This window comes from Tenrec ecaudatus, chromosome 7 (assembly GCF_050624435.1).
Source record: "Tenrec ecaudatus isolate mTenEca1 chromosome 7, mTenEca1.hap1, whole genome shotgun sequence".
Taxonomy (NCBI): Eukaryota; Metazoa; Chordata; class Mammalia; order Afrosoricida; family Tenrecidae; genus Tenrec; species Tenrec ecaudatus.
In genome coordinates, this window is record NC_134536.1 from 22,282,465 (window position 1) to 22,309,118 (window position 26,654).

Sequence of the window (26,654 nt, forward strand, 5' to 3'; positions counted from 1 at the left end):
TAAGGGTTACAGAAGGCAGATCCTAGGCCTGAAACTCATGAGAGGAGAACGTAACGTGCAAAAGAAACAAAGGTAGATTCGTGAGTAAGAAGATAGATAAGTCCAGTGTCCCTGGTTTCAAACCATTCAAGAGTAAAGAGTAAGCAGCCAGTCTGGTTCGTGCTTCTGAGTCACGGTACCCCATTTTCTGAAAACACGATCTGTTGAATGTTCTGACCAGGCTATCCAGTCTGTTCTGTTGGAAGAAAAACAGGTAAGGTGGTAGACAGAGACTTCGAAGAAGTACAGTCACCGTGCTCCTTAGAAGCAGAGAGGGTACAACTTTGCCTCACTTACATTGGACATGTTACCAGGAGAGATCTGTGCCCTGAGAAGGCCATCATGCTTGGTAGTGGATGAAGAGGGATAGCAAAGGAGAGGAAGACCTTTGACAAGATCGATTGGTACAGTTGCTGCAACGATGGTGTGTTAGTCCAGGTTGTCTAGAGAAACAAATTCATAGACACTCGTGTGTATAAGAAAGCGCTTTATATAAAAGAGCAATTCTACATTTAAAAAATTACCTGCCCAGTCCAGATAAGTCCATAAGTCTGATATTAGCCCACATGTCTGGTGCTACTCCATAAATTCCTCTTTAGACCCACGCAGCCATGCAATGATACCTAATGCAGGAATATCACAGGCCAGTGGGTGGAAAGTCTTGTAGCTCCTGTGGCAGTGGAAGTATTCAGCACGGGGGGGGGGGGGGGGGGGGGGGGAGGAGTCTCCACGTGGCTCCTCTAGCTCCAGGGCATGTGGCTTATCAACAGGAATGTGAAGCAGAGAGTGTGCCCCGCCTCCAGGGAGGAATAAAGGAAATCCAGAATCCTCAGAAGGCCATGCCCACACAGAGGTCTCATTGACTATCATCTTATTGACAGGCTCCAGGAGTCCTCAAACTTTTTAAACAGGGGGCCAGTTCACTGTCCCTCAGACCCGTTGGAGGGCCGGGCTATAGTTTTTAAAAAAAACGGAACAAATTCCTATGCACACTGTACATATTTTGAAGTGGAAAAAAAACAAACTGCAAAAATCACCTGGTGGGCCAGATAAATATCCTTGGCGGGCTGCATGTGGCCCACGGGCCGCAGTTTGAGAACCCTGGGCTAGACTCTACCCTTTCACTCAAATTGACAGATTATGTAACTGTCACAGATGGATTCAGACATAACAGCAATTGCGTTTTTGTTTTTGCTATCAAATATATTAGTAGTATTGATTTTGTTTATGAGCCCATATTGAAAAAAACTAGGACATTTGAAGTGACCTTTCAATGCATCATCTTTGAACAAAATAAACTTTTACAAGACTTCAAATCACTGACATTGACTCAGATCTAACCAAAAAAAGCCCTTTCTTGATCATAATTTAGTCTTGATGATCTCCCTAAATAAGAAATTAAATTAACAATGAGAAACAAATTACTTTTACTTTTATTTCTTCTCGTAGCCCTTGACTCCAGAAACTCAAAAGACCCAAGTTCACGACAGTTGAATCAATTCTGACTCTTAATGAAACTATAGGACAGAGTAGAACTTCCCCTATAGATTTCTGAGGCTGTAAATCTTTATGGGAGCAGAACGCCTCATCTTTCTCTGGAGGAGCAGCTAGTGGGCTTGAACCACCAACCTGTGGTTGGCAGCCCAACATGTAACCCACTATGCCACCAGGGTTTCTTGATTCCAGAAACTACTATTGAGTTGATGCTGACTCATAGCCACCATATAGAATAGGGTAGAATTGCCCCGATGGGTTTCCAAGACACTGCGGGAGTAAAAAGCCTTGTCTGTCTCCAGTGGATCAGCTAGTTTCACAATTCTGACCTTTCAGTTAGTGACCCAACATGTAACCACTACACCATCAGGGTGACTTTGACTCCAGAAGGAACCTCTGATAATCTAAAGATTTAGTACCACAGTGGGAAGTTTCTGTTTCAGAGATAGAGGACGTAACCCCCTTTCACCCAGTTCTACCCCATTTTTCAACTCCTCCCTTTTCAGCCCTTAAACCCGGCAGGACCAGGTCACAGTCCTGTCTATTTAATTTATGACCCTCATTTTTATGATAATTGATGAGCTTAGACACTTCCCAAGAGAGACAGAATCAAGCTTGTGGTGTCAGCCTTTCTACTTCACTGGAATGATGTGACTTAGTCATGGTTGTCTAGATATAGGCAGATGCTTGTAAAACAAAGAAATCAATCAATTTTGCATATTCTACCAAATGCATAGCTATACTTCATAAGACTATATAATTAATTGAAGAATGTTCATGCCATTATGAATTAATACCTATGCTGTAAAACAGGATTCCATTTTCCCCTGAAAGCAATCTGTTCCTAACTTGTGTTGGAACAAAAGTTGGGTTCGGTGATCTGGTCTTAAGGTAACACTACTGCTTTGCATGCCATAGTAATAGTAGGGTCTCCCTTCAGAGTCAGTGCATTGGCTGTTATAATTATTGCCTTCTCTTGTGTGTGTAGAGACTTCATGCTACCCACAACTTAATGGAACTGTTAGTAGCCAAGCACCCAGGGATACCTCCTACCTTGCGAGATGGCAGACTTGAGGAAGAGGTAATTACTATATTTTTTTCTTCTGTCTCCAAAGTTTGTGGGGTTTCTTTTTAGATTTTATTCTCCCTGTAATTGTTATTTTCCAGTGTATGTGCTTAAATAAATGTAAGCTTGTTTTCCTGCTGCCTTAACTGTTCTAAGCTTTCCCATGGTGCTTTGGGTGGCGAAGAATGGTAATACTGTATTTTATCTGCTTTTCTAGTTCAATGCATACAACTCTTGTTGCTGTTTATTGTAGATGGTAGCTAAACATACAGAATGTACATAAATAAATGTATAGGAGATCATGCTGATCTTGCAGCAGATCTACAAAAGATGTCACTTAGTGGAAAAATCAAATATTGTACTTGCTCCTTTCTTGTGTATTATTTAAAGCTGTAAATAAGCTTAAGTTTATCGTAGTATTTCTTGTGTCCTCTCGTAGATTTTCCCTCTGCATTAAATTTTGGTCCCCATTGAGAAGAGTGATACGTATTATTTCACTAGAAATTATTAATAGCTCTGCTAATTCTTACTTAGATGTTTGCCTTTTTTGTCAGTTGCCATTGAGTTGGCTCTGATTCATAGTGATCACTTTCATAACAAAGTAAAATGTTTCCCAGTCCTGTGTCTTTCTCCAGTGGCCAGTCCCTTCTAATGACATGTCCAAAGTAAGAGAGTGGAAATCGCAGACAACATTCTGTGATCCATTGAGTTGTTGAATTGCTATACTATATTCTAGTTTCTCTTTAACCTGATCAAAACAAACAAAAAATCCATGCCTACTGAGACAATTCTGACTCATAGCTAACCCAGTAAGGAATAGAAATCCTCATCTTCCTCCCATTTTTTAAAAATACTTTTATTGGAGGCTCCGACATGTCTTATCACAATCCATACATTCATCCATTATGTCAAGCACATCAGTATATATGATACCATCATCATTTTTAAAGCATTTTCTTTCTACTTGAGTCCTTGATATCAGCTCATTTTCCCCTTCCCTTCCCCACCGCCCTTCCTCATGAACCCTTGATAAGTTATAGATTTATTATTTTCATATCGTATGTCATTCTCTGTCCCCCTTTACCCACTTTTCTGTTGTTCGTCTCCCTGGGAGGGGGTTATATGTTGATTCTGATGATCGAGTCTCCCTTTCTCCCCCCACCTTCCCCTTAGCCTCCTGATAGTTCTATTCTCTTTGTTGCCCCTGAGGGGTTTATCTCTCCTGGATTCCCTGTGTTGCAAGCTCCTATCTGTAGCAGTGTGCATGTTCTGGTTTAATCTGATTTGTAAGGTAGAACTGCAGTCATCAGAGGGGGGGGAAGGAAGCATTAAGGAACTAGAGGAAAGTTGTGTGTTTCATCAGTGCCATACTTCACCCTGACTGGTTCATCTCTTCCTTGTTACCCTTCTGTGAGGGGATATCCAATTGTCTACAGATGCGCCTTGGGTCTCCACTTCACGTCCCCCACCCCTCCTATTCACATTGGGTATGATTTTGTTCTGGGTCTTAGATGTCTGATACATGATACCATCTACGCCTCATGATTACACAGGTTGGTGTGCTTCTTCCATGTGGCCTTTGTTGCTTCTGAGCTAGATGGCCGCTTGTTTATCTTCAAGCCTTTAAGACCCCAGACGCTATATCTTTTGATAGCTGGGCACCATCATCTTTCTTTGCCACATTTGCTTATGTACCCACTTTGTCTTCAGCTATCATGTCAGAAACATGAACATCAAAAATGCCTGATTGTTAGCGTGTTCTTATGTTGAGGAAGTACTTGGGTCGAGGCCCACCTGCAACTTTAATTCTTAACATATAAGTACATAGATCTGTTCCCCTCTTGTTGTATATAAATATATTTACATGTGTCCATGCCTGTATTTAGACCTCTGTAAATGTCCTTTGCCTCCTGGTTCTGGAAAAAAAAGAGAGAGATAGAAAATGAACACAACTGTGCTAACTGAAATTGACTGGCAGGAAATAGAAAAGAGAGAAAAAAATGAGTAAAGAGATAGCTGATCCCTGATCACCTGAACACAGGGCTAGAGGGATTTAAACCCTGTCCCAAGGTGGCAGGTGAGTGTGCCCTTTTGGTGTAGGGTCCCATGGGTGTTGGGCAGAATTCCCCTCGTCAGCAAGCTCACCGTGGAGGCCAGGCGGAGGTTTCCTCAGCAGCATGGAGTGCTGGAGAGGGCTGCCGTAGCTGCCCTGTGCAGGGTGCAGTATTCCCACAGAGGGAAGGCTAGCGTCCCCCTGCTGTTTAGGCAGAGGGTAGTGTCCCGGAAGCCAGCAGAGACGTGTGAAAGGAAAGAGATGTTGAGAAGAATAAAAAGGAAAATGAAGCTTGGCTCACTGATACCGACTTCAGTGGGAAAAAGAGAAGAAAAAAAATAAAAAGTAAGGAAGCTAGCTGAGCCCTGATTGCCTGACAGTGGAGCTGGAGTTGTTCCAACCCTGCCTCAAGGTGGTGGGGTGGTGTGTCCGTTTGGTGTAGGATCCTACAGATGCTGGGCGGCATACCCTCATAGTAGTTGCTGCAGCGGTGTGGAGCCCTGGAGATGACTGATGTCTGCAGCACTGCAGCAGGTTGGGGGGAGTTCCCTCAGACATATGTAGTGCCCCAGGATAGGCAGGGGATCCCCCAGCCATTCGAAGGACAGGCAGGACCTCCCAGCTGCATGTAGGACCACTGAAGGCGGACAGTAGCTCCCACCCTTGGACTTAGGGAGTTGTCCTAGCTTGTTCCAAGACTACTGATGCCCCAATATCTCAGAGAACTAATGGGGGTTTTTTTCCTGGCCAACTGGAATGGACTTAAATTAAATTGGCCCCCTGGCTGTGGGCTCTGCGATTGTGCTCAGTGAAATTATTCTGAGACTGATGTGCGCTCCAGAGGCTCTTTGTAGTTAGCTCTGGCTTCCTTATTATGTTCTTGTCTGCTAAAGGACTGTTGGGCAGGTTTATCTTGGAGTTAAACAATGAGCCTGGGATTTGCAGTTTTCACCGAGATAAATGTTTTTTCTCTTTTTTTTATATTGGGCTTGTGGGGTGCCCTGATTTCAGGGCTGTCATGCTGACCCCAGGGGAGGCGATCTAGCTTATTAGGTTGTTTTCTTCTCATCCACTGGAACTGAATTTGCCCCCCAGGCTATGGCTACCTGCTTATTTGCCACACTGCAATCTGACTCAGGTAAATTTCCTGATGTCTTTTCAATTATGGCTACCTGCACCAACGCCGACCCCTAGGCTACAAGAGCAAGGTAGATAACAACAGCACAGGGAGCTCTGGTGCAGGGTCTTGTGATTCGCTTTCAGAGGTTCTCTTCGAGTCTGGGATTATGACCGACTTTAAACAGAGCCTGTGGTTATCGCTGCTCACTGCGCGACTAGGGCACTGGCAGGGGCTTGATCCCGAGCCTGCAAGCCCAGCACAATAAACCTAGAGCATTTCAGTATGTTCTCGGTTCACTTTTTGAGTGAAAATTTTAAAAAGTGGGATTCTGGGTCAAACCCTAGTACCCTAATTCTAATTTTAAAACTCAGTCTCCCAGCCTCGTTCTCCTTAATTTTCTGGTCTGACAGCAGGATCTCCAGGCAGGTAAATCTACCTGGACATCATCTTCGTCTTCCCTTTCATTTTTGACATGGAAGTGCCACTAAAGCCTGTCCACGATGGGTGGAAATGCTGGTATTTAAAATACCAGTAGCATGGCGTCTAGTATGTAGCAACCACACAGTCACCACAATATGACAAACTGACATAGATAGATGGTGGAAATCAAAAGAATAGATAGGAGGGGGAAAAAGAATAAATATGTTTGAAACATACTGAACCTCTAGGTGGAATCTTTATTGGAATCAACAAGATTTTAAAAACTTTATGACATAGTCTGCATTGAAAACTTCCAGTACTCAGGTAGACATTAAATATTGGAAATTTTAAATGGAAGTTTCTTCCTGGTGCAAGTGTCCAAACCTTGCATTTAATTAGCCACTCTATGTGAGTACATTCAGTGACAGAAAGACAGACAGCCCAGTTTGTTGTTAATCAGCACTACTGACCAGATAATAACAGTCAAAGGATTTTTAATAGAAATTAATTGGAAGATTGTGACAGAGGGGAAATGAGGTGGAGGATTCAGACTGTAGATGTATTTCTAAGAGACACGTTATAACTTTTGCTTAATTCTTATAGAATGTGAAACCTCAGTAATTAGAAATGAAACAAATCTTAAGGATGGTCTACTTTAGCCACTTCATTTTGCAAATAAAGTAATAGGAGTCAAAGGAAGTGAAATGGGAAACCAAAGAAATGTGTCTATTCAGCTGAATCATATGAAGTTACCATTTTGTGAGTTAAAAATGGTGTCAATTATTGGCAGTTCACATGGTCTCCCTCACTGCTAAGTGGAGGTATCAAGATATTGAGTAATGTTTCCATGTCCTTCCCCATAACTGTCCTATGTATTTCCTGATCCCTTCTCTTTGTACAAAAGGTAGTTTGCAAGACCCAGTTGAGTATTTCCATTTAATGGGAGAAAAATGAACTTTCATAGACCTTCTAATAAGAGTCTGCAAAACAGTAGAAAATAAAAGTTTCTTTAATTCTGTATAGAGTAAAAATATTATTTCTACTCTAAACTCTTTTCATTGTTGCCTTAGAGAAGAACTTTTAATTTCATGTTTGACAATAGAGTCTCAAGTAAAAAATTGTAAGAAGTTATTCCGACTAAAACAATTTCTCAAGGGTGGTCCTGCTTTAATACATAATATTTGCTTCAAAATTGCTCGATTTTTGCCCCTGCTTTTTTCGAATTAAAGTGTTAGCTAGGGGATAGGTAAACTTTATGGGATTTTTAAGTTTTGGTCTCTTCAGCATAAATATTTCAGGAATGTTTGTATGACTTTCTGTGCACAATAAACTTGAGTTTTATGTTTATATCAAGTTAGGGAACTATAAAATTTAAAACAATCACATTGGTTTTGAAACATTATTCTAAATTATTTTCTAGGCTTTGAGTGAAAGTGATATTTTCCTATTTCAACACAGGCCAAACAGCTACGAGAGCATTACATGAGCAAGTGTAACTCGGAAGTGGCCGAAGCCCAGCAAGCTCTGCAGCCTGTGCAGCAGAGTATACGTGAGCTCCAAAGAAAGGTGTGTCCTGTGACGACACTCTTTCTACTGCATTTGTCTGCAGATGTCATTCTGGTTTGGGTTTAGGAGGAAACTTGAATTTCTTTGAATTGTCTTTTATCATGGAAGTCATCCATAGTTGAGTGCCTGGCCCACATTAAAAGTAAAAGCTTGATTTGCTGTTAACCATGTTTGCAGACTGAATGAACAAACAAGCATTGATAAATGACAAGAAAGTCATATCTCAATAACTTTATGTAGATATGAAGTTATCCTCTTATTTTCAAGGTATAATAAGCCATCTTTTGAACAATGTAAAGGCTTCCAGAATATCTTTGTGATCTTACATGTATCTTTTTCTCAAAATCTTTCCTTCTAAAGATGTTAAAACATTAGACCCATAACTACTTTTCTTTTAAAATACCATTTCTAAAATTCCTCCTTTATGAAATCAATTGCAGCTTCTAAAGCAGTGGTTCTCAACCTTCCTAATGCCACAACCCTTTAATACAGTTCCTCATGTTGTCTTGACCCCCCAACCATAAAATTATTTTCGTTGCTATTCCATAACTGTAATTTTGCTACTGTTATTAATCAGGCGAACCCTGTGAAAGGACCTGGGGGTCCTTTGACCCCCAAAGAGGTCGTGACACACAGGTTGAGAACCACTATAAAGAGAAGGCTGCAAAGTATACTTTTACTTTTTCCATTTTTTAGAATTACTGCACCTTTTAATTCCTATAATTTATTAATTGAATGGTGTGGGGTATAATTTTCTTAATAGATAATTTGTTTAGTAGACTCTAGTTCAGTTTGTCAAGGGTGTGAAGGGAGGCTTTTCTTATGCTGAGAAAGAGGCCCATTACCTCTTCAAATACAAAGAGTGAGTCCTGGAGTTTTATTGTGTAGTGTAGCTTTGTTTTACATATTTACACAATAAACTCGCATTCAGCCAGAGAGGTCAGGAAGCAGGTGTTCTCTTTAATTAGTTATACAAGAGAGGTAATCTCCTCTTCTAGTATACTTATTCTCTTTTTTGGTTATAAACTCTTTGAAAACATTTATTCCACTGGGTTTTTTCACATCACCATTTCTGCTAATGCACTGTGTTAGATAGGGTTCTCTAGAGAACAAAATGAGGACACTTATGATTATATATACATATGAGGAAAGGTTTATACAGAAAGAAGGTATATAACAGCTAATTTGTCCCCACAGCAGTACAGAGGGCTCAGTTCCATTTTCTTATGTGAAACAGTTAATATCCTGGAAGTCCTTCAACTCAAGAAGGTTGCTGGGTCCACAGTCAGGGAAGCAGACATCTGAGTCTTACCTAGAGCAATGCAGGCAGTCCAGCCACAGGGAGAAAACAGCAGGGTGTGTCACCAACAGCAAATCAAGAACTTAGTGAAGCAGGCCTAGATGGGATATCAAACTCAAGCAGTGCAAGACAACAGGATCTTACATCATCAAGCTCAAGCAATGTATATACCAGCGACATGGCGAAGCAGGTCTTGAAGGAGCCTCAAGTTCTAACAACACAATCCCTGGATTGGCTGTCCCACAGGTAGTGTAACTCACAGGTTGAGGCAGAGAATTAACTGAAGCAGCTGCACACTGGTCTGATCACCAGAGAGCAAGAGAGAGGGGGCCGAGGCTTGCCGAGCCATTTATCTCATTGCCCTCCAATCAAACTGTGTCCTTATTAATCACAAATATTCCTATTGGCCAGGTTGGCACAATAAACCTACCTATCACGTGCACATAAAAAATATATGGATACATATTTATTAATCAACTGATGTTCTCTTTCTACAGATTCGTTCTAATTCTCCTTGGTGGCTTAATGTAATCCACAGAGCAATAGAATGTGCTTTTGAAGAGGAGCTTGTTCAGCGAGTGCGAAATGAAATAACCAGCAACTACAAGCAACAAACTGGCAAGCTCTCGATGTCAGAGAAGTAAGAATTGTATAAAATAGAGTGGTCACTCCAGATTCAAATCATTTGGTATTAAGAGATACACTTAAATATACTGTATTATGGTTTGGAGCATCTGGATTTTGCTGAATACTATAGCATATATCAAAGAAACAAAATAGTTACAAGCTTAAAAGAGTGAGCTTTTCTCTCTAAGCCATTTCAAAATACTCTTGTTAGTACTTTTAAAAAAAAATCTGCTTAAAGTATTTGTGTGTGTGTTTGGTGGACATATCCAGAGCCAGTTTTAAGTGAGGATTTAAAATGTGCTCTCGCTATTGACACAAAGCATTCATGCTTCCTGCGGTGCCCTGTTTCCCGAAGAGTTGAGTGGCATTGTGCCACAGTGGCCAGGCTTACTGTCGCAGTATTATTTATGTCTGTTCTCCCCAACTTCCTCATCTACACTCAGGGATTAATGTTGGTTTTCAGTGAGAGATTTAATACGAGAACACGTTGAAAATGTTTTTGAATGCTTTACCTTTTTTATTTGAAAAATGTTTCTAAGCTAAAACCATAAAAAGGACATGCCACATTTCCATGTGTCCATATACATATGTATCCAAATACACTTGATGGTTATAATAAAATATATCCAAGAGTATTTAGACACATATGTGTAATTATATGTTTTGCCCACACAGAGAGCAGACTTCTCAATTCCTGAGGTATTCACTATGTGGTGCTGTTAAGTCTAAGACTATGGAGTCATTTTTGATAGGATTCATTATTTAGTTTTTAAACGATATCCCAATTTGTTTTAATCGCATTGTGGAATCAGCTATGAAACCAGTTAAAATTATTTTTAAATTTGTTGTTGTTACTATTGGAGTAGAACATGCATATAACAAAAATTTGCCACTTTACACCCTTTTAAATATAAAATTGAGTTACATTAAGTACATTGGCCATGTTGTACAGCCATCACCACTGTCAGTATCCAAAGCTTTGCACCACCCCAAACTTAAACAGTAACTCCCCATACTGCCATCTCAGCCTCTGGTGGTCAGGAGGAAACCTTGGACTATGTTTTTACCTCTTCTAGATGTTTCATGTAAGTACAATCCTGCCATGTTTTGTTTCTTAAATCACACAAAAACTACTTAAAGGTGTGAATTCCATTAATGGAATTAAAACACATCTCTAATTGTATATTGTGAGGTCACAAGTCTATACAAGGGCTATGAAAGGACCAATAAAATATAAAATGTACTGTTCGTTAAACTTTTTTTTTTTTTCAAAATCAGTAGACAAAATAGAAAACAAAAAGTTTCAAATATTTAAGGGTGAGTATATTGAATACCTGTGTATATAAGTTTTCTTGTAACATTACATCCAAATTCAGAGACCATCTCATTGTCTGATTTTGAATGGCATTGATCTATCATAAACCAAACTTTTAATGTTTGCTTAATGACTGTTGGGAAAAGCTGGTGGCTTAGTGATTTGGCAAATTAATGTTTTAGAGTTCTTGCTTAGAATATTACCTACCATTAGCGTGGTATATAAGAATTACTTTTCTGTTGTTAAATTATTTTTACTTACTTTCCTGTTGTTAAATTATTTTTATTAGTATTATTTTAAAGGACTTACCGGAGATCTTTAAATGTGTCATTTTTATCAGATAAGAGCACTTCTTTCCCTTTGTCACAAAGCTAACACTTGAAGACCATGTTAAATGTCTAATAAATAAGTTAGAAATAAAAATAGCTTTTTTGTGAATACTATTAATACCTGATCTAGTTTTGTTCCAGTACCTATGCAAATGCCTTTTCACACAAAAAAACAAAGTGCCAGTTGTGACTTAATAGCATCTGATAGGATATAGCATCCCGACAGGGTAGAGTAAATGTGTTCCTGTGGGTTTCTTCGACTGTAAATCTTTGCAGCAGCAGGAAGCTGCTTCTTTCTCCCATGAGTGGCTGCTGGATTCAAACTGCTGACCTTCCAGTTGGCAGCCCAGTGTATAACCCACTATGCCACCAGAGCTCCTTCACAAATCCATTTAGAAAGTATTTATTAAAAAAGAAGAAGAAAGTTTTTATTAAGCAGCTTTTGTATTAAGCAGTTTTTGTGTACCTTGTACATGTGTAAAAATAAGATGGATAAGGCTTAATCGTTACATTCAAAAAGTTAGTGTAAATAAGACAGGACCTGCGAATAATTTAAGAAAGAAATATTTTTGTGTTTGTGCATACTTACAAATATGTCTACACATGGAATATAATAACTGTTCAGATGAATGATAATGTCCATGAACTCCATGGACAGATAAGAAACATAGATTCGTCTTTGGAATTATTGGGGAAGATAAGCAAGAAGAAGGGCACTTTGTAACTTAAAATTTGGAGGAGGGCATATGGCATTTTAGGAAGGAGGTAGCGTTGGTTGAATTATCTTATTTAGTTCAGCTTCATCTATAAAGTAGACAGATCAGTAGCTACTAAAATTGTGTAGGCGAAATTATGGCTAAGTTTCTAGCCAAATAAGTTTCAGAAACTAGTAAATGCTTAAATAAAATATGTGCCGATAGCTCTTCCTTATAACAGGTAATCTCACTCTAGCTTTATTTTTTTCTCCTGTCTTATTTTTTGTCTTTATATGTTGCATTATACATGCACTTCTCCTGTATAGTAAGGCTCTCCAGAGGACATCTCTCCAAAGGCAGCATTAAAAAGGAAGAATGTGGCAAACCCGTCTTTGAGAGACATCTGAGATATGGACAGAGAAACACTCACAGATTGTGCATATTCATTTTCAGTTCTTAAGGATTGTTCTTGTTAGGTGCCATTGAGTAGGCTCCGATGTATAGCAACCCTATGCACAACAGAACGAAACAGTGCATGATCCAGTGCTGTCCTCACACTTGTTCCTATCTATGCCTGAGCCCATTGATGCAGCCACCGTGTCAGTCCATCTTGTTGAGGGCCATCCAGTTTTGTAGCAGAAACCCCATTTTTATGCCTTAACACTAGTAAGTACCAATGGAATATACCCTGAAGGAAAACTCAAGTTCAACTGAATAAAATGTTGCATGCAGTTTTTATAGCTTTTCCTATCGCAACTCAGTTTAAGAAAATTGACCTACGGCTTCTTTCTTTGTGGTATGTGCGGTGCTGCTTCTGGGTGTCAGGTTCCATGACTGCAGAGGTCTTCAGTTTTTACTTACTACACAAATGGAAGAACTAAATAAATTCCAAAAACTTGTCAGGGAGGCTGTGAAAAACCTCGAAGGGCCTCCATCTCGTGATGTTATTGAATCTGCAACAATCTGCCACCTCCGTCCGACTAGACTTCCCCTCAACTGGTAGGTAATATAAGGATTCAACAATAAAATGTCATTATTCCTACATATTTTTTTCTACGAGAAGAAACATTTGCTCACATAAATCATTTTCATTTGAATTCAGACAAATAAAAAGATGTATTATTAATCAAACTTTTTTTAAAAAAGAACTCTCAGTGACCATATGCTGGAAAACTTTTTTTTAAATCTCCCTTAAAATTGTCTGTATGGTGAATAAAAAGTGAAATGCATAATACTAAGGCTTTCTTAAAAATTACTTAATTGCCGCTTATACTTGTATTTCTTTGATAATCTCTTCCAGCTGTGTCTTTTGTAAAGCTGATGAATTGTTCACAGAGTATGAATCGAAGCTCTTTTCCCAAACGTAAGTTTTCTATTTAATTTTTTTTCCCTTCAGGCAAATTTTTATGCAACTTGTTATTTTGATCATAAAAATAACATTTTTCTCCCAGTAGTCTGTCTGTATTTTTCAGTCAACACAATAAGAAAGCCTTTGGGATTAGCCAGTTTCACATGCCCAGTGTTCCATCATTCACAGCACTGCACTCTTTTCTTGGCTACTGAGTTTGATCATGCATTGCAATGACCGCACAAGTCACACACAATATTCCTGTTTAAAGAGTTTATTACGGAAGCTACCAGTTTGCAGTACACACGAGAATGCTTGGGATACAGTTCATCAGGACAAGTCACAAAGTTCTTTCAAGTTGTAAACACAGGGCCATGTACTCTGCTATAAGCCTCAACCCAGAGGCATTCAGCTCAAGCTCAATCAACCCAGCTCCCCAAAGCAACTGCCGAGAGGCACCCCACTCCATTAAGCCACCACTTGAAGGCACTCCAGCTTTGTAAATCAGCAAGTCCAGCTCCCCCAATTAAATGCCCAAAGGCACTCCACAAGCCAGCCTCCTGCCCCAAAGCACTCAGCTGTACTTGCTCTATGGGCTGTGAAGTCCACTGCTGTTTCATGTTCTGGCTCCTGCTTCTGCTCCTCTGTTGTCATAGCTGTCTTCTAGATCCAAGAGGTTCATTGTGTAGAGATCTCAGGGTGCAGAGGATGTGCTCTACCCTTGGCTTTTGGTGGTGGTGAGATCACCTCGCCAGCTTCTCCGAGGGCTCAATTTTTTAGCCAGCAGGCTGGCAATCACAATGAATCCTGTTAGCAGTTACAACTGACTCCTGTCGGTTTTTCCCTCTTCTTACCCGGACCCATACAGAAAAAGGTTGTTTGATGGATGTTATAGACACTTTGGCTAGTGAATTAAATGATTCACTGCCCCTGCACCAAGTCATTTCATTTTTGTGGATATAAAATAAAATGCCCATAGATATGGTGAGTATACTATAAAATTATTAGCTCTCATTATTAATACTCTTTCTCTAACACATTTGAAGTCTTCATCTGTGTATTGGGGACTAAACTGCATACACGATCATAATTACCCTTATTTAATAAACATGTAAATTGAAGAAAGCCTGCATTCTGATTCCTTCAAAAAGAAGGGATTAACAGAATATCTTAGGTTGTATTGTTTTGTATGTTTCTTTGTTTGGATGACTGTTGGGTTATGCTTTGTTCCAATTCTCAGAATGAGATTGGAGTCAGAATGTGAAGCCATTCTTATATTATGCCAGATTTCTCTCAAAAAACACTGGGCAAATTTTTTAGCCATCAGCATTTTCAGAGTAGTTGTAGTTTTCCTAAAGAAAACTACAGGCATTGCCTTCTAAACAAGGCATTGAAAAGTTGTTGTTGAGACTCATTGACAATGCCTTGCTGTTTGACTTTGTCATCATCACTCAAGACGGTGCTTGCTGTCCACTGCTGTTCCCTGCCTTCAGAGTACAAGGCCAGACTGCAATATTTGAGGAGATGATAGAGGATGAAGAAGGACTGGTAGATGATCGCGTCCCTACCACCAGCCGGGGTCTGTGGGCAACCAGTGAGACAGAGCGCTCTATGAAAGCTGTCCTGTCCTTTGCAAAAGCGCATCGGTTTGATGCTGAACTCATTGATGAGGGAAGCGTTTTAATGGACCTCTTTGAAGCATGGAAGAAGGAGTATAAGGTAGGTCAGGGAAAGGAAAGAAATGTTTTCTTTTGTTTATACTTTCTTTGGTTTGTAATTCCAACATTTTAAATCATCTAAAATTCTTGCTATTTAAAACAGGTTAAAAATTTTATCCAGAAAGACTAGATAGGTTGTCTATAATATCAGTTCATGGGTTTGATAAATTGTGTATGAAACTTATAAAGTGGACCTTACCAATCCCTAATAATTTTTTCCTAGCATTACAATTCTGAATGCAAAGAACATTGACACAGTTCATTATAGCAAACCATAAGAAAAGATAAATACTGTACGCAATGCCAAATTACACATGAGTTTTTGGGGTTTTGTTTCCTATTTTGCTTCATTTGGCCAGTGCCCTATCTCAGAGGAATGTACATTGAGCCTTTTCTTTCATAACTGCAGACTAATCCCTTTCACAGTAGTAAAGATGCAGGAACTACAGTGACATATACCATCAGAGATGCATCTCGGAAACATGTTGCTGAAGGAAGCATGTCAAAAAGTGTACACGGATGGATATTGTAGCTTAGGAACTTCAGAACTACGTATAACCAAATTGTTAATGAGACATATGTATAACTGCGATGAAAGTATAAAGTGATAAGGAGAGAGATCGATCACCCCCTTGTTGGGGACTGAAAGGGTATATATGCGGCAAAATAATAATTAAAGACACTCATTGCCACTGAGTAGATTCTGACTCATGGGGACACCAGGGACTTTCAGATGAATCAACAATGTGCTTAAATTGGATGATTTGTATTCATTTGTTTCTTCCTGTGTTTCTTTAGCTATATATACATTATTTTGAGTATGCAAAGTATTTATACCTATAGCTATATATTAAAGGAAACAAAGATTCTACCCATCTAATAATGACTTATTAAAGATGTTTGATTCCATCTAGAAATCTTTGGATATTCCATTTGAACGAATCTGAAGAAGCACTACTCCATAATATCTTATGGATATTGCCTCTCTTCCTAAAAGTGGTCAGAGAATTGCCTGCCCCTTAGACCTTGATGTGCAAGTGTGTATGTCTTGAAACCTCATGGAAGAGTTTATAACATACTGTAGTGGTGTAAACCAGTTTTAATTAACTTCTTTACCACTCGCTGCCTTTGTCTGCTCTGTCCCTGCAGTTGCTTCATGAATATTGGATGGTTCTGAGGAATCGGGTGTCTGCTGTTGATGAACTTGCAATGGCTACAGACCGACTACGAGTGCGCCATCCTAACGAGCCAAAGCCCAATCCCCCTGTTCTTCATATCATTGAGCCACACGAGGTAGTTTGCAAGTAGATAAGAGGAAAATGCACAGAAATAGAGATGCGAAAATGCAAGGCCCATAGAAGTGGGCATTGATGCCTTCTACAAGTATGGATAGAGGGTTAAGCTATGTGAAAATGCTGTTTTTAATCGGTCAAAAATGGCCAGGGGTGAGCAACCTCAGACCTAATACATGCTTTTAGCATTTTATTCTTGGTATATTTTGTTTATTTGCCTCTCTCCACATTGAACTTGTACATAGTGATGAGTACTCTAGGCCAATGCCTGCAGATGTTTTTGGACATAGGTCTCAGCATTATCAGAACTAGGAAAAAAATCTTCCTTGAGAACAAGCAAAACCTCTTTCAGCATGTGGTTTCCTTTGCTGAACAAATGACCAATGACCCTCTAGTAAATCCCTCTTTATATTTCAGCATTGAAAAATAACTCTCCCCTAATTTATTTCTTGTTAGAAGTACTTTTTCCTCAATTTTTAAAAATGTGTGTGCTTGATTGTTTTAAATCTTCTTCCTCTTTTCATAAAGCTGAGGTACCTAATCTTTAAAAAAACAACCTTGGAAATAATCCTTATTTACCCTCTTAACTTTCTAAAATAGGACATCTTTATAAGTTTTTCTCTTATTTAAGTACTCCTCTTTAATCTGGTGCTAGTACCATTGGCAGGTGGACAAGAAAAGTCTTTTCTGGATTGGATGAAATCACTTTGGACAAAGCAACAAATCATCTATTGATTTTCATTCTATAGATATATTTGTGAAATTGGTACACAAGTAAAATTTGCGTTGCTTCTATTAGACAAAGTAAATAGGGAAAGTTCCTTTGTAAAAGCATTCTACACTGAATTAGGTCTTCCAAGAGACAAAGTCCATTTGATATTTAGTGATACCTCAGTGGTCAAATGGTTCCAAGCGCGAACTCTCTACTACTCAAACAGCAAAGTTCGGTGGGGGGACATCTGTCCACAGACCATATAAGAGGGAATTTTCACATATAAGTGAGGAAGACCTGTGTATACTTAATATAATTTTACGATTTATCCCACCACTTGTCTGCTGGTTGTCTGTGGTGGCTTATGTGTTGCTTTGATGCTGGAAGATACTATTTGTGGGAAGACAAAGGAGAAGTCCAATATCAGCAGCTAAAACTAGATTAGGGGCCGCCTGGAACAGACCGTTAAGTGCTCATATGTAAGTTCAGGTTAAAGTTGAAGAAAATTAAAACAAGTCCACAAGAGTCAAAACATGACCTTGAATCTTTCCCACCAAAATTTCTAGAACATCTCAGGAACACATTTATTTCATTGGACACTAATGACAGAAGACCCGATAGGCTGTGGGAAGACATCAAGGCAATCATTCTTGAAGAAAGCAAATGGTTATTAAAAGAAAAGGAAGGAAAGAAGAAATCAAAGTAGATGTCAGAAGAGACTGAAACTTGCTATTAATTGTAGAGTAGCTAAAGCAAAGGGAAGAAAGAATGAAGTCAAGGGACTGAGTAGACCATTTCAAAGAAGATAAAGCCAGCTAGTATAATGATAGAAAACCAAAAAGAAAGAACATGCTCAGCATAGCTCTTAAACTACAAGACCTCTAAAAACAATAAGCCTCGAATTAGAATTTTGACTCTAGATAGGCAAAATATGGAATGTTGCAGGAAGTCTGAAGAGAAGATACTAAGAACACATAGTCATTGTGCCAGAAAGAACTAGTCCACCATTTCAGAAGGTAGTAAGAATCAGTGATGCCGAAGGAAGTTCAAATAGCAGCGAATAACAGCCAAAAACAAAACTCCAGGATTGAAGGAATACCCATGGAAATGTTCTAGAAAGTTGAAGAAGCACTGAAAGCACTCACTCCTCTATGAGAGGAAATTTGGAAAAGAGCTACCTGGTCAACTGGCTAGAAGAGATCCATATTTGTGTACATTCCAAAGAAAGCTGACCCTACAGTATGCTCAGACTTTAGAATGATGCCATTGATAATTGACACAGGTAAAATTTGTTTAAGATTATCCAACAGTTGTATTCGTACATTGACAGGGAGCTAGCTAGCTGCCTGAGGTTCAAGCTGGATTTAGAAGAGGAAAACGAGATCTCATTGCTGATGTCAGATGGATCTTGGCTCAAAGCAGTGAATACCAGAAAGATGTTTACTTGTGTTCATTCACTGTTAAGGCATTTGACTGTATGAACCATAATAAAATGTGAGTAACCTTGAGATAGTGAGACTTTATTGTGCTTATGATGAACTTCAACCGGGACCAAGAGGTAGTTGTACGAACAAAACAAGGGAATGCTGCAGGGTTTAAAATCAGGAAAAGTGTGGCTGAGGGTTATCTCCTCTCGCCATACTTGTTTAGTGTGAATGTGGAACAAATCTTCAGAGAAGTTGGATTATATGAAGAAGTGTTCAGCATCAGGAGTGGAGGAAGACAATAAAAATATTGCCATATAAGGATGACACACTTTGATTGCTGAAAGTGAAGAGAAATTGAAGTCCTTCCCGTTGAAGATCAAGGACTGTAGCCTTCTGGTTTACAACTCAATGTCAGGAAGACCCGAATCCTTACAACTTGACCAGCAGGTATCATCATGATCCATGTTGAAGTTGTCTTGCTTGGATCCGCAATCAGTGCTAATGGAAGCAGCAGTCAGAAGATCCAAATCTGCTTAAGACCTCTTGTTGAAGAGCAAGGATGTTAATTTGCGGGTTCAGGTGGACCTGACCCAAGCCTTGATATTCTCCATGCCTCATGTGCATGTGAAAGATGGACACTGAATCAGGAGAACCACAGAAGAATAGATGCGTTTGAACTGTGCTGGGGAAAAGTATTGAAAGTACCATGGACTGCGAAGAGGACAAACAGCTCCAGAGTATCCCTTAGAGCCAGTGACGGCAAGATTTCCTCTTAACATGCTTTGGATACTTTGTGAGGAGAGACCAGGACATGGAGAAGGACTTCATGTTTGGTAAAGAGGAAGACCCTCCACCAGAGGGATGGACACAGTGGCTGCATCAGTGAGTTCAGGCATAGGAACAATTGTCAGGATGGTGTAGAACTGGGCAGTGTTTCATTGTTATGCATAGGGTCTCTGTGGGTCAGAGCCGACTCAATGGCACCTAATAGCATCAATAACAGCTATCTTTTTGGGGAAGAATAAGAGCTTTATTTTATTTATTTTTAGGTTGAACAGAATCGCATAAAGCTACTAAATGATAAAGCTGTTGCTACATCACAGCTACAGAAAAAACTTGGGCAGCTTCTTTACCTAATGAATTTGGAGAAGGTAATTGTCTTTAAATAATGCTACTTTTTTCCATATTGTGTGATCATTCATTACTGTAGTGATGCCTTCTATTAAATATAATAGCTTCATAGTCTAATTATATGAGTTACACTAGCTAAATCTACCTTAACTCCAAAGATCACAAAAGAACATTAGGGAGACTATGTAAGTTACACGGGTAATATAAAAAATATATATTAAAACAGTACAGTATAGACGGACCACTTCAAAGCCTTTAATGATGGAATTATTACAGCATGCTTGTGGGTACAGATTGTGAAATATATGTATACGTATTCATTCAAATGTAGGTACTTTTAAATTTATTATTTAAAACTGTAAGATATACTTGGGACGCTACTAATTCAAAATACCTAGGAAGGAATTGCTGTGATTATTTAATGTAAATCACAACATATTCTCTGAGTTTCTACTGGGAACAATTCTGCGGTAATGAATTGATGGATTATTGATTAATATAAATCTTTATTAAAAGATTGATAGTTTGCCAATTGGCAAAACACTTTACCAGATCAAAATGTATTAGATGCTTTTGCATAGGGCAGGTTTTTCTAGTTAGACTATATTTAAGTAAGATGTTGCATTTTAGGCATCCCCAAATTAAAAGTTGTACATTCATTACAGGAAAAATAATCATGATTAAGAAGATAGGCTCGTGACCAGATAGCCTAAGTTTAACTCATGATAGGTCTACCTTGGGGAATTTATGAATTAATATATGTTGTTTTTACCTGTACTAAATGTCCAGCTCTTCAAAAGGTGGCCTTCACGAGATGAGGAAAGGGTGCTGGGAAGAAGCCTGTATGAATGAGGAGTCGCCTCTGTAAATAAATGCTGCCTTTCCCAAGTCTCTTCTCATGCGGTTCAAGAACTTGGGTGGTGCAGAACTCTAAAGTTTTTCCCACAGTTATAGAAATGTTTTATTTCAAAATTCCAAACAATTAAAAAAATAATAATATCTAGCAAATCCAGCCTGGAAATAAATTTAGGATGGTTTAGTTAGACCAGTTTGCTTTTAAATATAACTTTGATAAACTATAATACTATTCTATTTCTTGTGTGCTCCTTGAATAAGAAAACAGCCTCACTGCAATCGAGTCAATTCTGACTCAGAGTGGCTCCATCGGTTAGTGGATAGTTAAGTGTCTGTGTGTTTCTGAGACTAATTCTATATAGGAGTAGAAAGTCTTTTCTCTCCTCCTTGATTAAACGTTATTTATAAATCACAGAACTAATAGTAATAGGTAATATACACAAATTATTAGGCCACCTAAATTTTAGGCTGTTTATATTGAGATTACCAAAAATTTATTTCTATAAATTACTTACAAAATATGTATGAAACAAAATAGGAAATTTAACTAATATATTTCTTCTTCTTTTTTTATATAGTCTCAAGAGAAAACGCCAGGAGGTATTAATCCAGAACCTTGTCCAATCTGTGCAAGACAGCTGGGAAAACAGGTAAAATGATAATATACATCACACTCATCTATAAAACTTTTTTAAGTATTCAGAGGTTTCTACCTACACTCCCTCTTTCAGTTGTCTCTTCCTTTGTGTGCCAGGAAGACGGTTGCTCTCTAGTGGCCTGCCAATGATACAAATCTCCCACATCAGACTCTTGAAACTTTCAAGAGGAAGAACTTTGGCAGGAATTTTTCCTTTTAACGTTTTATTGTGAATTAGGCTTACGTGCAGATCATCAGTTTTGCATTCAACAATTCATACATGCTTTCTTTCAACTCATCAATTGCAATCCCCTCAATATACCTTTTCTTATCCCATTTCTTTTGTGTACTGTTTCCATTCCTAAGCTTCTGAACTTTGTTCTTATGATCTTAACTCATCAATTATTCTAATAAGGGATTGAAGTCTTTTCCAGACAAGAAGGGTGACTAAGGCCATAGCCTTAGGGGTCCCACCATTCTGGACAGCCAGTAAGCCTGCTCTCTGAATTGTGTTTCACACTTTTCCCCCTTCATGTTTTTTTCCAACTCCATTGAAAACCTTCTAATGCGATCCTTTTCAGAGCAATAAGTAGTTGTCCCGAAGGACCATCTAGTTCTTATAGCATCAGGGTTATAGAGACTTGTGTCCTCCATGAGTCTATTGGATTGATTGTTTTCCTGTCTTTCAGTTGTCATCATTATTCTTTCCTCCAAAGGGGGAGCAAGCAATAGTTGCACCGAGATGGCTGCTCATGAGCTTTTTTAAGACTCTAGTCTTAAAATTAGTCATCTCAGCAAATTAGGGTGTGAAAGGAGCATTGTCTTTGTGAACTACAGTATACCAATTGACCTTGCTCCCCCAAACTGTATTCCTGATCCCCCAAGTCCAGCAACTCAACTTTCAGGGTGTTTTGTTATATCTAAGGTTTTCATAACAGTGCCCAATGTGTGCTCTTGCAAACCTCCCTTATTGTTTATATTGCCATCCCCTTCACCAAGATTAACACTTTATCCTCTCACCTGTGACTTACCCTCTGTACCTTCCCCTCCCACTAGCAAGTGTTTCTTTTCGTTTAAAAGCCTTTTCTTGACATCTTATAATAGTAGTTTCATACATATTTGTCCTTTTGTGACCAATTTCACTCAACAGGTTTATCTAGGTTTATCCATGTTAGGAGGTATTTCTCAAAGCTATTGTCTTTCTTTAATATGTACCAAACTTTATTTCTCCATCCGTCCACTCTGGGTGTTTAGGTTGTTTCCATGGCTGTGCTACTGTTAATAGTGCTGTGGTGAATACGTTATTAGGAGCCATCCAATCAGTTCTGACGGATAGAGACCCTGTGCACAGCAGAACACAGCAAGCACTGCCTGGTTCTGCACCATCCTCACAATCATTCTTAAGTATGAGTCCCTTGGTGCAGCCACTGGGTCAATCTACCCTGGTGAGGGCCTTCTTCTTTTTCACTCCCCTCTACTTTACCAAGTATGATGTCCTTTTCCAGGAATCAGTCTCTCCTGAGAACATGTCCGAAGTGTGAGAGATGAAGTCTTACCATCTTGCTTCTAGGGAGCATATCACTGTTGTTCTTTTAAGACAGGTTTGTTCTTTTGGCAATCCATGGTACTTTCAACATTCTCCACCAGCGCCATAATTCAAATGCATTGATTCTTCGGTCTTCCTTATCCAATTTTAACGTGCATATGAGGCCAGTGACAATACCATGGCTTGGGTGAAGTGCACTTTAGTCCTCAAAGTAATCTTCCTGCTTTTCAACACTGTAAAGAGGTCTTGAGCAGCAGATTTACAAAATGCATTAGTCCAGCAGTTCTCAACCTGTGGGTCGCGGTGCCTTTGGGGATCAAACTACCATCTCACCAGGTTGCCCGATTCATAACAGTAGCAAAATTACAATTATGAAGTAGCAATGAAAAGAATTTTCTGGTTGGGGGTTTGTCACAACATGCACTGTATTAAAGGGTCATGGCATTGGGAAGGTTGAGAGCCACTGCATTAGTCTTTTGAGCTCTTACCTCCTGCTCCCATGAGCACTGATTGTAATCCAAGCAAGACGGAACCCTTGACAACTTCAGTTTATCTTGACATTAATACCTATTGGTGCCGTTGTGAGGATTTGGGTGTTTTCTTTACATTAAGTTGTAATCCACACTGAAGGCTATATTCTTTGATGCTCATCAGCAAGTCATCTGCATATCAGTTTGTTAAAAAGCCGTCTTCCAGTCCTGATACTGTATTCCTCTTCATATAATGCAGCTTCTATGATTTGCTCAGCATATCGATTGACTGAGTATAGTAAGGATACAACCTCGATGCACACCTTTCTTGGTTTTCATATGAATACGGTGTGCATATGTCTATTAGTGTCTCGGCTCTTAGTTCTCTAGGCTGTATAGAAAGATTACTGAGTCATGATAGTTATATTGCCAACTTTTTGAGAAGATACCATACTGCTTTCCATAGTGGTTGCACTGTTTTACAGCCCAGCAGGGTTTGAGCGTTCAGTCTCTACTCTTACTACCATTTGTTGTTTTGTTTTGTTTTTAACTTTGTTATTAATTGGGATGATTCGCAAATGACTAAAGGTCACAAGCATTTCTTTATATGCTTATTGGTTTCCTGCATGCCTTCTTGGATAAAGTATCTGTTTATGACCCTACTTATTTTTTAATTGGATAACTTGCCTTTTTCTTATAGAAATGTTGGAGGTTTTTTTAAATTAAAAAAAAATCTCACTGCCAAAAATGTTTCCCAAAATGTCATTACCAAAAATGTTTTCCTAATCTATGGCTTTTCTTCTTACACTTTTGGTAAAATCTTTTGATATACCCGTGTGTCTGATTTTTAGGAGGTCCCCACTCTTCCATTTTCTTGTGCTATCTGGGTAGCATATTTTTCCCATGTATTAGGGCGTGAAAGATTGTCCAGATTTTTAAATTTATGATCTTTATATATCTAGATTTTACATTTAGGCCTTTGATCCATTTTGAGTATTTTTATATAGGGTGATAGTCCTGTTCTTTGCAAATGGATGACGTTTTGCTAGCATCATTTGTTAAGAAAGCTCCCTCTTCCCTACCTAATGTATTTGCATTTCATTTTGTTGTCAAAGATCAGCTGTCCTTAAGTAGGTGGTTTTACCTCTGACTTCTCAATTCTGTTTCATTGGCCCAATAGCTCTTATTATACTCATGGTCGACTGTGATGCCTGTGTAGTAGATTGTTGTTGATCTTTATTTAGGAGTGTGTTGACTTACTTAAGTGTTCTCTGTTTTCTCTGGGTTCTAATATCCATTTCAAAGGCTATTTGGAACTCATAGACAAATTCATGATTAAAGGGATTATTATGGAAGTTAACTAGTTTTTATGCCAGCGAAAAATGTTCAGGATAGTTGTGTATCAGGACACATGTTACAAAGTTCTTCCAAGTCTGCTAGTAAATGCCCAAAGTGACATACCACTCCACTGTAAGCCTTAAAAACTAGAAGGCATTCAGCTCAAGTCCCACGGGCCAGCAAACCCAGCCTCTTTGAATTGGGTGCCCAAAGGATCCGCTCTCTGCAAGCCAACCTTCCTCACAACAGCACTCAGCTTTCCTTTCCTCAGCTTTTGCCAACTCTCGAGGTTGGGAAGTCCACCACTGATCGATGCTCCGGCTCCTAGTTCTACTGCTGCTGCTTCTCCTCCTCTGACAGCATAGCAGTCTTCTGGAGCCAGGAGGTTCACTGTGTAGATATCTCAGGTTCAGAGAGCTGCACTCTACCCCCGGCTCTTGCTGATAATGAGAGCCTTTCTCTTGCTTCTCAAAGGGCTTATTTTATATGCAGCAGGTGACACACTAGGAATCCTGTTTGGACTTATTCACAGGTGAATCCTATCAATACCTACACACAAACATTCCAAAGAGAGAGAGGTCATTTGTTGGGAAGACATTGGCTGGAAGAGCTACATTAATTAATTCACTATTTCTTCAAGTAATGGTTTACTTATCCAGTGTCTCTTTTCAACATAAAATTAGTGATTAGTTTTTCCATCTCTTTGGAAATGATGTTGGAACCTGAATTGGAATTGTATCATATTTGTATATCGTTTTGGGTAGCATTAACAATTTCACTATGTAAAGTCTTCCTATTTGTGATAATGGTGTATTCTTTCATTCATATATGTCTCTTGATTTTCCTATGGTAATATTTTGTGATTTTCTTTTCACAAGTTTTTGATTCTCTGCTTAGATTTATTTGTAAGCATTTCACATTTTAATTGGCTGTTGTAAATGGTATCCTTTTCCTGATTTCCTTTTCAGAGCTCTCTTTGTTCACCTAGGGAATCCAACTGAGTTTTGTATGCTGACGCTGTACCCTGCCAGTTTCATGAATCTTTGAATTAGTCCCAGCAGTTTTCTTGTAAAATTTTTGGGATTGTCTATATTTATGACTTTATCAACTGCAGTAAATTTTTACCTCCTTGCCAATTTGGGTGCCTTTAATTTCCCTTCCTTATATCTCTGGCTAAGACTTTGCCTTGGCAGTAAGTTATTTAACGTGGTTCTCTAGCCAAAGTCTAACTCCCACCAAACGACCTTTGGTCTGTAAGAAAGTTGGGGAAGTTACTAATAGAATTCACTTGTAAGTAATTGTGAACAAGAATCCTTCCTGCTACATAAAAAATATGAGCCCTCTGAGAAGCAGGTAGTATGATCTCATCACTGACAAGAGCCAGGAGGAGAGTGTGTCCTCTGACCCCAGCATCTGGCTTACCCCTGACTTTGACTTTAGGACTGAATTACACTCACCACCACTTGAGACGTTTCCTCAACTTCCCTGAGTTCTGTGAAACACTGCTTTGATTCACAGAACCCACAGGCGAGGGGATATACTCAAGGGAGGAGTGGGGGGAGGGTGGAGCCAGACTGTCATCTTGCAAGAGCTGGTCTTTTGGGACTTCTTCAATCTCCAACTTTTTGCAACTAGCTCAGTATTATTACAAAAGAAATTAACACAGACTACCATCATCATACTGAGTAGTAGTATTATGAGACACATCCTTATCTTGTTCCAGTCCTCAGAGAGAATGTCTTCAGTTTCTCCTCTTTGAAAGTCACATTGGCCTTTTGTTTTGTACATATGCCCCTTAGGGAGTTCCCTTCGAGTCCTGTGCTGAGTGTTTATCAGGAATGACTGTTGAATTTTGTCAAGTACCTTTTCTGCGTCGTATGATCTGACTTGTGTTGCATAGTTTTTCTAATATTCTACCAACATTGCAAACCTCACATGAATCCTAGTTGGTCATGGTGTATTACTTTTCGGATATACTCGTGGATTTTGTTGAGAATTTATGCTATATGTACTTTAGAGATATCAGCATATAATTTTTAATTTTTACTGTAGTCTACATGATTTTGGTATGAGGGTTATGCTTGCTTCATAAAATTAATTCCAGAGTTTTCAATCCTTTTCTATAATCTGGAATAGTGAGTGCAATTGGTGTCTGC

At 39.0% G+C, this 26,654-nt stretch overlaps 1 protein-coding gene across 1 annotated transcript in view; it reads left to right on the forward strand.

The window, feature by feature from the left end:
• The window catches only part of SHPRH (SNF2 histone linker PHD RING helicase), a 100,923-nt gene that overhangs the window by 46,869 nt on the left and 27,400 nt on the right, over positions 1 to 26,654 (forward strand). The window contains exons 16-24 of the mRNA XM_075554424.1: positions 2,522 to 2,614; positions 7,651 to 7,758; positions 9,556 to 9,698; positions 12,850 to 13,023; positions 13,325 to 13,387; positions 14,866 to 15,091; positions 16,240 to 16,383; positions 19,571 to 19,672; positions 21,086 to 21,157. Coding sequence (XP_075410539.1) covers positions 2,522 to 2,614; positions 7,651 to 7,758; positions 9,556 to 9,698; positions 12,850 to 13,023; positions 13,325 to 13,387; positions 14,866 to 15,091; positions 16,240 to 16,383; positions 19,571 to 19,672; positions 21,086 to 21,157 — 1,125 coding nt within the window. The remainder of the gene's footprint in view (positions 1 to 2,521; positions 2,615 to 7,650; positions 7,759 to 9,555; positions 9,699 to 12,849; positions 13,024 to 13,324; positions 13,388 to 14,865; positions 15,092 to 16,239; positions 16,384 to 19,570; positions 19,673 to 21,085; positions 21,158 to 26,654) is intronic.